General features: G+C 44.2%; 1 protein-coding gene across 1 annotated transcript in view; it reads right to left on the bottom strand.

The window, feature by feature from the left end:
- Positions 1–15,470, bottom strand: part of WDR47 (WD repeat domain 47) — a 373,430-nt gene that overhangs the window by 24,520 nt on the left and 333,440 nt on the right. Inside the window, exons 12-13 of the mRNA XM_086953906.1 lie at positions 12,042–12,212; positions 2,875–3,006 (exon numbers count right to left, since the gene is read on the bottom strand). Coding sequence (XP_086810032.1) covers positions 2,875–3,006; positions 12,042–12,212 — 303 coding nt within the window. The remainder of the gene's footprint in view (positions 1–2,874; positions 3,007–12,041; positions 12,213–15,470) is intronic.

Here is a 15,470-nt window from a genome sequence, read left to right as displayed (position 1 = left end):
CCTCTTGTAAAGTTTAACCAAAACTCCTCTAAATGAAAAAGAAATGGTATTAGTTACGCTTATATAAAACTAAAGTAAATATGGTTTTGAACATGTTAATGCAGTCCCCTTACACTCACCACTAGGTGAGACTTATCCTTGTCCTATTTCTACTGTTCATAATCCACTAATGTTCCTTGATTCCAACCACCAGTTTCTTCTACTGTTAGATTTCAGAACGTTTACATTTTTATAGGTTTATGTAATTGAAGCATGGAAAAACTCTCCAACTCCTTAAAAAAACCTTCAGCAGACCCCACTGTGACCAGCAATTATAGACCAATATCATTGCTATTGTTCTTCTCATTGGAGGAGTACGTAAATGCTGTTGTTACAGACTTTGCGGAAACAACTCATGTACTGCATCTGAGCCAGTCAGGATTTAGAGGCATCTTTTGTACTGAGACAGCCTTGTTGGAAGTCTCAGATACTATTAAAACAACCCTGGACAGAGGAGGTAAAGCGGTATTAATACTATTAGACCTTTCGGCTGCTTTCAATACCGTGCCCCATGACTTATTCCTGCACAGACTTCATGACTGTGGAATTGGGGGCACAGTTCTTGAATGGTTTTCCTCCTTCCTCGAAGGCCGCCAGCAGACAGTTTGGTCCCCTCTTCTCTGCCCTTATCGCCCCATTGAAAGTAGGAGTCCCAAAGGGCTCTATTTTGAGCCCTACTCTGTTCAACATTTAAATGGCTCCTCTGGCTACACTGGCTGAAGAATACTGGGCTCAAATAATATCCTACGCTGACAATACGCAGTTACTATTTACCTGCCAGAAGGGCCATACTATGAGAGGTAGCGAAATTAACACTTGCCTGTCAAAGGTGTTCGCCTGGTTTCAGCAAAATCATTTGCTTTGTAACACAGACAAATCTGAAATCATCTATTTTGGCCCTAACCCGGGAGAGGAATGGCGCAAATGGTGGCCCCAAAACTTGTCCCCCCCCAGTAAGTCCAGTCATCATCGTAAAAAGTCTTGGAGTTAAACTGGACGCTGATATGTCCATGAAGTCCCAAGTGCAAACAGTGGCCGGCACCTGTTTTGGCCTTCTAAAAATGATGAGGAACTTCCTCCCCTACTCTCGATTGAGCATAGAAAAACAGTGGTTCAAGCCCTGGTCACGTCAAGGTTGGACTATGCTAACGTTTTGTACCATAGCCTCCCTGAGTATTTATTAGGATGCCTGCAAGTGGTACAAAACGCAGCGGCCAAGGCCGTCCTTATGGTCGGCCCCATGACACATATGACTCCTCACTTAAAGTCCCTGCACTGGCTTCCGGTGCGAAAGAGGGTTCACTTTAAAACCCTGGTGCTGACCTTTAAGGCTTTCCACAACATAGGAGCCCCTTATATTAATAACAGAATTCAGCACTATGCCTCATCCAGAACCTTGTGGTCTTCAACCCTCCAACTGTCAATCGTGCCGAAGTTCAATCGTTCTTGTATGTGGGGCCGCTCTTTTCAAGTAATGGCCAGAAAACTATGGAACAGCCTACCGACTTCTATGAGACTGATACAGGATCTCCTCAACTTCAGGAGAAGTCTTAAAACTTGGCCCTTCCAACACTAACGGAGTGGTAAAGGCAGGTGCAGTCAGTACTGTGTTAAAAGGGTCTTTTAGCGCTGGGACACTCTTTAGAGTAGCTGTGCGCTTTACAAATACCCAGTAACATAACATAACATTACATCTATGTATGGTGACTTAACCAAAAGCCATTAGTTTCTATTTGTTTCTCACAACCATTACTCTACAAAAATATCCTTCATTCAGAGCTTCATCTGGGCTTTGGCTGGTCAATAATAGGATTGTCCCTTTCAGATTAAGGAGTGGTAGAGACTAATTAAAGTATTCCACCCACTACCTACTTGTTTTTCTTAGCAGGATAAATGAATCACACCCACTCGGAAGCCTGGTACCTGGCACATTTGCAGTTCAAATTTAAGAGAGGCCTCTTGGATTATAAACTCATGCACAAACAAGGGTCAAGTAACTACAGATCTGGCTGGTACTACAGACCATTATGTACTTAGATGTCCACAGTAAGTGTATTTTACCTAGTCAAGGATACAAGCTGAATATATTTGGCTCAGACCTTTTGGAAAGTCAGAACTATCTATTTGGCACTCCCTTCTTTAAGCATTGAAGTACAACACTTGTACAATTTTTGAAAGAAAATTGTGATAAATTGTCCTCAGCTATCCAACACTGTTTAACTTGTGATTGTTACACGCCCCATACTAAGGCTGGACTCTTCTGCATTAGGTCAATTGGAACTGGTAAAATAGAAGTTGTGTGGTAGGTATGAAGCAATGAGGAGAGTGTCCGCAATCATATACTTTTCCAAGGTATATTATACTATGTAGGCATGATTCAGCTGAACTTTCCATGGAAAGAGCATTTTTGATTTCCTCATGCGGACATATTTGCACGGATCTTGCCAGTCTACTAACTCAGGTAGCTATTGCCAAAGTACCGCAAGCTTCCCCTGGCACTCCAAATATAAATGGTCAGCAGCAGGGACTTGAACCCTTGTCTGAGGAATGTCATCAGTGATGTTGAACATTAGGCCCATCATAACCTATTTTCACAAGCCTTATGACAGCTGTGTTGGTACTCAGTGTGGAATAGTTTCCTTTTGACCTTTTAATGTAGGGTACACCACTAGAGATATGGCCATATTTTCACACAATGTTTGAGCTATTATTCAGTCTTGACCCCAGCACAATACTTATATAAATAAAAATAAGTAAAACAAAAAAACAATAAGTTATATGCAGTGCTGTGTGCGACTTTCATAAAAGTTTGAAGTTGTTATAGAAAAACTTTACCTGTCCCATGAAACGTCGTTCCAACAACACGAACACAACTAGGTACTCGCAGGTCCCAAAATCGAACAGTCTTGTCTTGAGAGCCTGAAGCAATCAGCCATCCACTCCAAGTATAAAGTGCTAATATGTGACCTAAAGAAAAAAAGAAACTGAACCATTAATTTCTTAGTATATAATACATGTGGCGAGGTGTGGCTCACTGGTTAGAGGCGGCAGACCCGGAGGCTGAGAACGGCCCGGGACCAGGGTTCGATTCCCGACGCGGCAGGGTCGAGGACCAGGGTCAGCGGACTGATAATTCTCGCCTCGGTGCCCACTTTGGGCAGTGATCACACTCGGTAACTCTGGGCATTAAGCTTGCCTCATCGCTACAACGGCCCCCCACAGACGCCGGGGATGCCTGGCTTCACCTTGGAGATACCCAGCTTGGGACCATCTCACAGGGAAAGCCAGGACGGGTTCCCCAGCGGTCATTCGCGCCAGGATACTCCGGTAGTAATTGAGCGCGCTACAAAAACACCTTACATTTACATGTTATTTTATTTACATGAAACCTTTTTTACATTCAGGTTATGGTACAAAAAAAGGTGCAATTGCGTTTTCAGGTTCTTCCACACACTCTGCCCAAGTATGCCTTGGTGCTCGCATGTCACATCAATGCAGATAAGTTATTTTCTTATATCTCTATCCCGACAGATCCACAGAAGATCAAATTAACAAAACATAACTGTTATGCCCAAAAATGTAGGACAAGTCATATGGGTGGATTTTCACTTTCTAAAAAGTACCTGCTATCTTCAGCATCCAAGTCTGGTCACATACTAACAACTATGCAACCATTCGCATTTAATCTAAGAATGCTAGAGAGGTTGTTGAGGTTAAGGAAGGTTATCTGGGCACAACTGAAAACAGAACTTCCTTCCTAAACTTTAATAAAGGCAATAACCAGATTCGTTGCCAGAACATGAATTCATTTGCATCTGCAACATCCTTGAGAATTTTATTTTTGGCCTCAGGAGAGTAAAAAAGTGTTTTTCCAACAATTGTGCACTGTCAAGCAGTTGTAGTTGTGTTTCACAGAGTGACTTCTCGTACAAAGTGGATGAGATGAACGTTTAGGGCGGCACTTTTCTGTTCCTATAAGAACTGGTCTCAATCCTGCACATTATAGTTCACCCTCCCCAACTTTAAACATACATGAATTACCCTTTCTAACCACAACCTCCAATTCTCTATCTATGTATGTCCACAACCCTCCCTGCCTCTAGACTTCCTGCTACATCTAGTGCCTTGGGGTGTGGGGCGGTGCTAAAGGGCTATACTCCTTGACAATTAGGAGCACTACAAAAGCTATTGCTATCTATAGGAAACAAGGATTTGTAATGCAAAAGGTCTCACATTTACTAGACTTTGAGCGACAGGCACTGTAAATGACCATGCCTTTTATTAATGTATAGTTTTTAAAACAGATAAATAAAAGGCATTGACATTTACAATGCCAATATCTTAAAATCTCGCAAATGTGATACATATTGCATTGCAAATACGACAGGCGCCCGTGCTATCATTTTTTTAAAAAGCATTAAGAGAGCAACAGCAGGCAGGACAAACCTATTTGAGAAACTAGTGCACAGATGCTGAAATTAAAGCCCAATGAGTAACAATCCATGTAACAGGGGTTGTTGCCATAGGAGGTTACAAAATGAGAAAAGGCAGTACTAAGGAGGGATTACTAAGCCTATTGACCAATGAACAGCCACAGTTTAGAGTGGACAATGACACAAGCCAATCAAAAATATGGGCGGAGAGTGGGCGGAGCTTCAAGTCCCTACTTAAACACAGCATGCATCGCAGAGCAGTGCATGAGCTGCTCAGGCTTGACATTAAAAAAAGGGCAGACCAATAGTAAGTGTATATGTTCCAGCACTCTCTGCTCTTTTCAGAGAAAAACAACTGGTAGCCTTCAGGAGAACAAGATTACAAAAAAATATTATTGTCTACAGGTGCTTGTGGAAGACTAATTTTATGGACTGGAATCTAGAGAATGCTAAAGGAATTATGGTATTTCACTGACCTCTGCGGGTCGTTTTCTATGAAGAAAGTTATATAGAGGCAGTTGCCAAAAAATTTAAAAAAAGAAAGTCCCTCAGCAGAAAGCAATTCTGGTATTTTACTGGCCTCTGCTGGTCGTTTTCTATCAAGAGAGTTAAATAAAGGCAGCAGAACAGAAAACAAAGTCCCTAAGCGGAAGCGGACATGTGCTAGGGCTGATCTCCAGAGCCCACAAAGTACATACATATATAAGTATATACTAAAGTATATACACTAAAGTATATACAAGAGGTCTCGAATGCTCGACCTAAAAAAGGGTACAAATGGGGAGATTATGTGTGTAAGGTAGGGCCAACCAAATAACAGGCCAAATATTTATTCTGAAAAATATATACACCCTCACTAGCAGCCCTCGCGGGGCAGCACCTGCACCATATACTGTCCTTGTTTAATGTAGGGATCTTCACAGTAGTTTTGTAAGCTGGCTAACATAAAATGCATCATTTTCAAGGCCAAGGAGGTGCTTAGAGGGGGGAGCAGCAGTTCATGTTTTCTTTTCTGTGTCTCCAGATATTTCTAACCGCTGCTTTTTGGATTGTTCTGGTAAAACAATATCCTTGGTTTTCAAGGGAATTCCAATGTTAACCCATTAGCAGTACGATGCAGGCATTTGAATCTGACTGGCTACCTTTCTCCTCTCACGTACTAGACTGTAAACCTACTTTTGGCTACAAGAATAAAAGGGACGAAGCTAGAAACAACATTTTATTTTGCTTCTCACAACTCTGCGCTTCGGCATCATGACATAAGATACATTTGTCTATTTTTATTTTTTTCCGAATAACAACATTCTGCATCAAGGGGCTTGTAGTTTTGCTTTTAACGGTTTCAACATAGGCTCAAAATCCCAGCATACAAAGTGTTGTTGGCTAAAATGCCAGAACCTAATGGAGGTGTAACGCATGACAGAGCCACTAGTCAGCTATCCCTCAGATTCATCAAAATGCCGTTTTGCGATTCCTTAATAGCGATTATTAAGGAATCGCTATTAAAGACTCGCAAAACGGGATGCATGGAGAAATCGCAATATTTCTTGAGATTTCTACTGCTTCCTTATTTGCGATTCGGTAATTGTTAATCGCAAATAAGGAACGGCTTTCCCATTCATTCCTATGGGCCTAAAGGCCCATAGGAATGAATGGGGAGTCATTCCTTATTTGCGATTCGCAATTAGCGAATCGCAAATAAGGAAGCGATTTCAAGGGTGCCAGGGTGTCCAAAGGACACCCTGTAGCACCCCTGAAATGCAAATGTACACTGGTGTTGCGCACACACATGTCCAAAGGACATTTGTGTGTGTAATATACAACTTAAAAAGTTTTCGCTATTTACCACAAAGTTACACTTGGTGGTAAATAGCAGCCCCATATTGCGAAATCGCAATTTTAAAAAGGTTCATGAATAGCATTTAAGGAATCTCTAATTGAGATTCCTTAAATGCGATTTTTTGCGATTTAGCGATTTCTAGAATTGCGATTTTTGCATTTGGGATGATGAATCCCAAATGCAAAAATAGCGCTCGAAAAGGGCCAGATTCTCAGAATCTGGCCCTTTGCGAGCCGATTTCAGCTTGATGAATCTGGCTGTATGTTTTGAAATTTTACAGTCTTCTACTCCATTACAAAAAATGACTTGTTTCATGCGTGAAACTTGAGCGTTCCCTCTAACTCACATACATCGTGCATTAAAACAAGTATTGGCGATGGGAATAGTTTGGTCTTATGTTTAGTGGAAAGTTTCATACCTAGTTTCACAGCACAATAAATGTATAAGACACCAGCAGCGCAACCTTCCTTAAAATAAATAAGTGCAGGACAGGTGGTAGTGACAGAGGGAATATCACAAGAGTCTTTCACACATACGGAACAACCCTCTTCACAGAATTGGTACACTGAGGAAAGAAACAGTGCAAACTTCCCAACTTCAGAAGTAAGTTACAGACAACTACAGTAGCATTAGCGCACGTTTTCCCATCACAGGATAGGCGCAAATTAGGCAGCAGCAGCGCAATGTCATCTTTCCTCACCAAAAAAGGTTAAAGTAAGGCATTTGTAAATCAAGTTTCTCCCTCTCACATAAGACAATAGGTGCAATCTTCAATTTCCCGCAGAACAGAACCAGCAGGGCAGCCTAGTACAAGCTTTCATCGCCCACAGAATAAGTACGCTAAAGTTGTAGGCTTCAGACACAGCTCTAGAGTGGGTGCCTAATCAGTGAGATGAATGTGCAAGAGGATGAGTAGGTTAGCTGATATTTCTCGTCCGCGTCTGAAGAATCCTGCTGCTGTCACTTGGAGAGATCCGTTTCTGGTGAATCTTTGGTGTTCCATATTCTGAGAATTAGCCATCACCTAGTCGGTCATTGTTATTTGATCACCCTCGCCATAGTGTTATATGCCCTAGACGTCCAATAGGGTACAAACCTCTTAGGAAGGGTGTTGAATGCATGCATACAAAGCGTTGTGCAATCCCAGGCTTGTGCTGCACCTGTTCAAAATGTTGAGGGCCACCAATGTGTATACTTTAGGCGAGGTGGGGACAACTAGAGAACGGCACATACAAGACTTGCGAGCTGGACAAGAGAAGGTACACTGTGAAGGGTGCACCAGGGGTGGAGGGTTGTGGGAGCTCACTGATGACATGCTGCTGCGTCAGATGAGTCCTATGTTGATATCAATGATGCAGGCACTCTAGCTTGAGGGAAACCTGCACAGATCTTTCTGGGCCAAAGCTTGAAAGAAACCTCAAAGCGAAGCATGTTTATTTTTACAATAAGAAGTGATCAAAGGCACACGTTGCGAGCATTTACGGTGCGAACATTTAGGTAGGTTTCAAAAGCTCGCTATCTGATCAGGAAAATGCTTAAATGCGTTTAATTATTCAGACAGCGTGCTCAGCTGGCTACTGTATGCAAATGAAATATGAGTCACTGTTTCCCTTATCAGATTTTGCAAATCAGTGGGGCTCTCAAAGTCCAGCGTACACGACACTGAAGCGCAGCTAACGGGTAAAAGTAGGGAACTGCCTGGGATCTGGTGGGGCTGCACAAGTGAATGCGAGGCTAGGTGCTGCATACTTCCTCTGAAAGGAAACTGCATGCTGTTGCAAGCCCTAGTGGACGGCTCTGGGCCGCAGATCAGCAGAAAGGTATCTGGGCGTGCAAAACGCGGAAAACAACAGAAAAAAGGCAAACAACGTGTTCGGCGTCAATGCTGCATGCACAGGTTAACACACTGCCACGAATCCAAACACCCAGCTACCCGCAGTTACCCCCCCCCCCCCCCACCCCCTTCCCCACCACACCTCTCTCACCCCAAAGGGGCAGACTCTGCAGGAAAAACTGTCTTGCACAACCCTGCATGATCCAGATGTAACATGCAGCGTGATCATAAGCAAAGGATATTTCAATTCATTTTTAGGTAAAAGGAGGCTAGTTTTTGCAGGAAAAACATTTATACCAAAATTCCCTTAAATACAAGCGCTGAACCAGGATTTATTTCAAAGTAAAACAAAAACAAACTAATTTCAACATTCTGCATGTTGAGACAACCCGCACAGCCAATATATCATAAAATTGGTCCTACAACTTGAGTGCTGGTGCAAACGGACAGTTCCGAGCGCCCCTCCTCCCCACCCCCATAAGTGCTCAGAACGCCACCCATGACACGGGAACTGAAAGGTGCAGCTTGCTGTACATTCCTCCTCACACATACCTCCTTCCAGCGCGAGAGCTGGTCTGGGTTTCTAAGTGTCCTCCTGTAGCCGGCCGCTGAAAGTTAAGCGTGCTCCCCACTCCGCGGCAGCCACGCGTCTGCACTTTGGTTCCCTGCAGCCGAGCACACGACCCGCAGTGCGGCCCTCCACCCCCGGGACCCACGCTGCCACTCACCCCGAGCCTGCCGTGCAGCAGCAGCATGACTGCATGCTCTGAGTCACCGCCTGAGCTCACACACGCCAGCGAGGGTGCGAGCGCGGGAGGAGGCCCTTGCTGCGTGCGGGATAAGGATTACACAATTCAGACCCAAGGGGCCATCGCTGCCTGTGCAGCCTCGGTGTCTGACTGACGCCTGCTCGCCAACTCCACAGCGGCGAGAGTGTCTTGTGACCAGTGCGCCGTCCTCCTCCATGCAGCAGCGGGCTCCCGCCCTCTTCCTGTGACCATATAGGGCAGATAAACCAGTCTCAGCCAGGCGGGCGCTCACCATTGAGCTGGGAATATCCAGGCATACTACAGCGTTGCTGCTTCGCATTGCCCTGAGAGGCTTGAGTTTAATCTCTTCACCCTCCTTCCCTGCAGCTCCCAATCCACCGCCTGTTCAATAAGCCCGGGTGTGCAGCCAACCCATGGCACTCACTGACTTCCCCCAATTCTGTGGAGGGCGGAGGAGGGGCATGTTTCTGAGGAAACTAGCAGAAACTCAGTCTGCGATGTTAGCACGGCACCCTCCCAGCCGTTTTAAGGGAAGGGTAAAGAGCTAACGTCTTTGCAACTGAACACTTTGCATAGAGATGTTTCTACTCTCCCCATCAACAGCGGGCCGAAGAGTCAAGCCTGCCTGGCATGTGTTTGACGCTGCTCGGCGCAGTGATTCTGTGGAAAGAAGACACAAATTACAAGAACAAACAAAGACAAAGCCAGGGCACAAGTCCTAAACAAGAACAGACACTCAGAGGGCGCCCCCGGCCAGCGAGCCACACGCACCGCAGCCGGCCACCGATGGGGCTGCTGAGCAGTTGAAAGAAAATACTGCTCACAGAGTAAACAACGCCAAACGCGTTACTCCGCCAGTAAAAGATTCAGTCCAGGTGGGTGGGACCAAAAGAGGACAGTGTGGTAACAAGGAGGGACTAAAAAGCCTCAGTTACAATCGTAACACACCGTTTAGCATAACAAATTACGCAAAATGCCGCACAGCAATGAAAATCACGGGCGGAGCCGAAACTCAACTTCTTAAAGTATATTGATTCCAAGAAGCCCATGCAGAGCGAGCAGCGCATGCGCGCTGCAATGCCAGCCAAGACCTAAAAATGGGATAAGCAGTAAAAACCACATATTACACACCTTGAATGTGCTTGAAAACCTCTTAAGGATACCCTTTTAAAGAATGCACACAAACAGAAGGGTTTTTGGGTAAATGTTTATGTTACAAGGCTGTCAAATTAACAAGTCTGTTAATGTTGACTTTTCTATGCGTTTTCTATTTTCAGAGACTTTCATTGGTATGAGCCTTTTGAATTCGAGTGACCTGTGCTGACATCACCTGGGTGATGAACTCCCGACCTTTAGGACTGTACCTTCTAAACTCCTTGAAATGTTCTGAAATTCAGATGTGTTTGTACTACAGGGCTGTTATTGTGGAATCCTGGTGGTCTTATCTTCTCTGCCTTACCTCTGGCTTTGATACATCTTCTGCAACTGAAATAAAAAAAATCTTGTCCAGAGGCATGAATTTTCTAACCTGTCAAATTACACTCTCATGTAAGTTCTGGTGCGGTCAGCTTACTCTTTTTCTCGAATAGTGAAATCAAGTACTGCCCTGACTTCTCTGGGGTCTTTAGTTTTGCTATTAGCTAACCACATTGACCAGAAATATATGTCTAGGATTCCTGCAACAACCCCTCCTGGGTACATCTACTTTTTGTCTTCAGTCGAGTTTTTTTCCTCTTTCTTTTATTACTGGCTTCACCTTCAACACATTTTCCTCCAAAAGCCACCACCCTGACTATTTAAGCATTTCCTTAACCATTCAGAAAGACCTTGGGCCTTTTGAACAATGGGGCAGTCTGCACCCGTTTTACTCCTTCCAGATGCACAACTGTCAACATTTAATAGCTCCAATCAGGAAGAATGAAACAGGATATGATGGCAACATCCATGGATGTAATTTAAAGGAAAGGGTCACTTATGAGTTAGAAAATTGAAAAACAGTAACAAATGGCAACAGTTAGCTGAGTTTGACAAACTATGGCGTAAACCCAAGTATTGCATGGCCTACTGTGCTACACTTTTTCCTAAGCTAGTAGTGCTATTGTACCACTGGTGCTTTTCACTGCCTGAAATCATAGAATGTATACTTTCAGTACTAAATGGTTTATGTTTCCTGGGGTTAACTGGACAGGTCTGATTTCCTTTTCAACAACAGAAAACCATGTCATGGATGGACTATATTGCCATTTTACCTGAAATTCCTGAAGGAATCACTTTAATGGATCCTGACTCACTCCTCCTGTCCAGTGAAAATGTACAATACAACTCCTTTATATAAACGCAAGGGGAAGGATTTGCGCCAAGTTCAGATCTCCTGATTTACAGCTATTACATTTTTATTCTAAAGTTAGATAGCAGATTTGGCCTAGTGATTCTCCATTGCTGCATTCTTTCAAATCAGGGTCTCTGATGGGTCTCTTTTTGAGAAGACAACAACTGTCTACTCATTGTAAATAAAAGGATTATTAGTTGAGAATTATGTAGGTCCTTCTCAAGTAAGACGTCTGCAACATTCTGCCTTTTGGGAACCAACTACCACGTTGTAGCACTTGAATCTCTCAAGGTAGCACAGGAAGATTAGTCCAAGGCCCATTCAGAGGAGGTGGTGTGGGCTAGTAACCCATACCGCAGGCAGCACCAAATAAATATTTGTCCAGACAGTACTTACAAAAAAGAAAACAACTTTATTGCACATTCTCAATACTACACTTTAATTTACAAATATAAACATTAGTCAGGTCGAAATACCTATGATGACACCCTCCTAACAATTAACAGCCGTAGGAAGCCCCCTCATTCACTAGAAACAATATAATGGGGTGTAGTTAACAAAAGGCAGCCCTGGCTTTGTCAGGGAGTCACCAAAATAATACAAGCAAAAATGAGTCCGAATAAACCACAATTAAAATCACTAAGAATAGTACCATTTTACAATGACATTCATTGTGTCAAACATATAGCCCCAATGAGATTTAGGGCTCCACCTTCAAGTAAGGTAATGCATCAAATCTATTGCATTATATAATGGATGTCAGAGGCACACAAAACTGTACATTGTAATTACTTACCAGTGTGGCCACTTAAAGCATGCAAACCTTGACCCCGCTGACAGTCGGTTGTATAAATATTGCAGTCTCCTGCTCCGGCACTTATTAAAATAGCTCCTCCACTTTCTGGCCCTTCCATAAAAGCAAGATCCCGAATCGTCCCATCGTGCATACCAAACTCTAAATCTGGACCTGGAAAAAGGACAAGACAAATAAATGGACTTTTGTGTATGAAAATTACTGAATATGCTGGACTTCAGAAATCGCATCCTCAAGAAAAACATACTCATTATAGATTAAGCGGTCCTGCACCTACTGATAGGCCCAGAAACTATAGATGAACAGTTTAAAAACGTCTGTGAATAGAAACATGCAGCACTTTTACTGTGTGCAAACTTGACTCACCCACAGTTATTTCTTTGTGCTACATTTCTCAGGTCTTGTTATCCAGACTGCAGTAGCTAATTGCCATGCTACAGAAGGATAGTTTGCGGGTGTTGGTATGGAGGGGCTGATGGGAGTGCATCAACAGATTCTGTTTTTGAAGGTGAGGAAGCAAATGTTGACTGTGCCTTTTGTTATTACGTTACTTTTTTATTTTGTTGATAAATGGAATCTTTACAAACACAATGCAACAAATACAGACATTATTTGATGTGTTTGGCATGTTGTTTATTGGTGAATTCTAATAAAAAGATTTTAAAAACAAAATAAAGTTGAAGAAGTTTCAAGACGGGGCTTCACCTTTTGCTTTTCCAAGAAATTTACTTCAGGAAGGCACATGACAACTCGGTGCAGCATCTTCGTACTTCATTGTGCTCATGTTTTGAGTGCTCCTGCTTGGTACCATCATCATCACTACCTACTATGAAAGCTATCACCTTGCATGACGGCTGTGTCTAAACGTGTATTGCCATCCAGAGCGGATATATGACAGTCTCCCAGAGGTGAGGGGACAATATCTGAAGTTTGTGCATTTTAGTGGAGAGCTGTAGGCCTACCTAGCCCTTAGTAGCCTGTTTGTCTGCTCACAAAAAGGAGTGTTGTGCCTGGCCCTGCAAGAGAAGAGACTGTCCATGAGAAGCCCAGGCCTGTTCCTTGAGCAGGGAGTACCCAAAAGAGCCGACTTCTTACCGGGAGTGTAAAAGGTACAGACCCAAGTTGTCAACCGACCTTTCTGTGTGGTTCATGAGGAGAACTAATGTGAAAAATCAAATAATCCCAAGCAACAGCGTGACATCCAGCATCAGAGACGTGAACAGAGGGAACTGTTCCTTCCACTGCCCTGATGTATTGAGAGTCCTGCAATGTGGCCAAGGATCCACACTGGCCTGGATCAAGCAACTGCAGAAGCCTCTTGTGCTTTTTGTTGTCACCAGTTGGCTGCGAAAGGTGAGGCCAGTGCCTGCAAACTCTCACCCACTGATGGAGGGGCTGGCTGTGCGGCGGTCAAGTGCACACCACTGACCTCTGCGCTGAGCCATGTCCCACCAAACAGGTAACAAGTGCTGGGGAATAAAAGACTGAAATACTGTTTATTTTATTCAACTCCATGAAGATGCACCTGTATGTTATGGAGAGTCACAACTATCAGTGTGGACGATTTTGCTCAAGAGACAGTGAACTGAAGTACGGGGTTATCAAACTTGGTAGCTGCTCGTACTGCCTAGTGGAGAGTCCGTACCTATGCCGGATTCTTGCCTGTGATCTCTTTTTTTTGTCGCAGGAAGCTCATCGCTCCGGTGGGCACTATAGAAACTGTGCTAGAACACTATAGCTGGTGGGGGACCTGTAGAATTCACTCCGTAGTTGTGCTTGTAGAACCCTGCAGCTGATACCCTATTACTGCATGAAGTATTTAATTTAGCTGTGAAATTAAAGTACTTCTCTTTTTCCTTAGACAGGAACTGGTCTGGACAGTGAGTCACTGTGCTAGTCTGACTGTTGACTTCTGAGTCTCTGGTCTACCACACAACTTTCAAGAGCAGCGTCTGATTGCTTGCCCTCGCTACCCTAAAAGTCCAGCGCAGACGGTTTGTACTTGGCCCAGTTTGCTACGCTATAGTAGGACAGACCCCAGGACATCAGAGGCTAACTAACTACCACAACCACAGATGAGGCCCAGTAGCACCTGCCCGCCGTGTGGCCCTCAAAACAGGGGGTCTGATTCTTCAGAGTAGTAAGGCTTGCGGACACCGCAGATTACTTTCAACTTAATTTTCACATCTACTAGGTAGCATTTTAGTTTCCTGAGTTTGTTCCTGAGCTTCTTTGGAAGTTTGGTATAAACAAAGTTGCAGTAATAAAAGTGTGCCATCATAAAGGCTCTTGTTAATTCCACCTAGTGGTCAGTATGTAGACGATGGAAGATCTCATGAGAAAGAAGCGCTATAGATTTAAGACTTTTAGCACTGTGTTCACTTCGGGAATGAAGAATGTTGCTGAAAGAAATAGAAGTCCAACGTTGCAGGCATTTAGAATGCTGTATAGTCCGACACCTGAGCTGAATGGCAATTTGAAGAGTGGCGAGTTTCACCAACTCAATTTAAACATACTAAGCTCTTTTTCATTCATTATGAATGTAATCCATCCAGACAGTGAACGGATATTAGTCTGGTCCATTGTCTATTGTCAAACTGGAAATTAATATGAGTGCCATCAGCCGTCATTGGGACAAACAAATGATACTGCTCAAGGAGCCTCTCAATTCCAGACAGTGGTCGAGTCCATGTTTTCACAAAGACCTCAGCATTATGTTCAAGGCCCAGCACAACACATGCTTGGTATGTGTCAGTAAAATGGACATTTTTCCCTCTTACAATATACACAAGGCTTCAAGCCCACGCCTTTCCGAGATTAAATATGTGGTGAAAACCAACCTCCATGAGGGAATGAAGGCCGTCGCTGACTGGATGAGGAGCAGCCGTCTGAAGCTGAACTCGGACAAGACGGAGGTTCTCATCCTCTGACCTACCCCCTCAGCCTGGGACGACTCCTGGTGGCCGACCACAATGGAACAGCACCAACACCCACCGACCATGCACGCAACCTAGGATTCATCCTCGACTCCTCCCTCGCCATGTCTAAACAGGTCAACGCCGTCTCCTCCTCCTGCTACAACACCCTCTGCATGCCCCATAGGATCTACAAGTGGATCCCGACTAAAACAAGAAGAACGGCGACACATGCCCTCGTCAGCAGCAGACTGGACTACGGCAACGCACTCTACGGAGGAATCCCAGGCAAACACCTAAGACGACTACAACGCATCCAAAACGCCTCCGCCCGACTGATCAACGTCCCCCACCTCAGCCACATCACCTCCCACCTCAGAACCCTACACTGGCTCCCCGTCGACAAGTGGATCACCTTCAAGCTCCTCACCCACGCACACAAAGCACTCCACAACGCCGGACCAGCCTACCTGAACAGCAGACTCAGCTTCCACCC

This window comes from Lissotriton vulgaris, chromosome 1_1 (assembly GCF_964263255.1).
Source record: "Lissotriton vulgaris chromosome 1_1, aLisVul1.2, whole genome shotgun sequence".
Classification (NCBI taxonomy): domain Eukaryota; kingdom Metazoa; phylum Chordata; class Amphibia; order Caudata; family Salamandridae; genus Lissotriton; species Lissotriton vulgaris.
The sequence above is the reverse complement of the archived record's forward strand: the minus strand, read 5'-3'. Positions and strand labels throughout refer to the sequence as shown.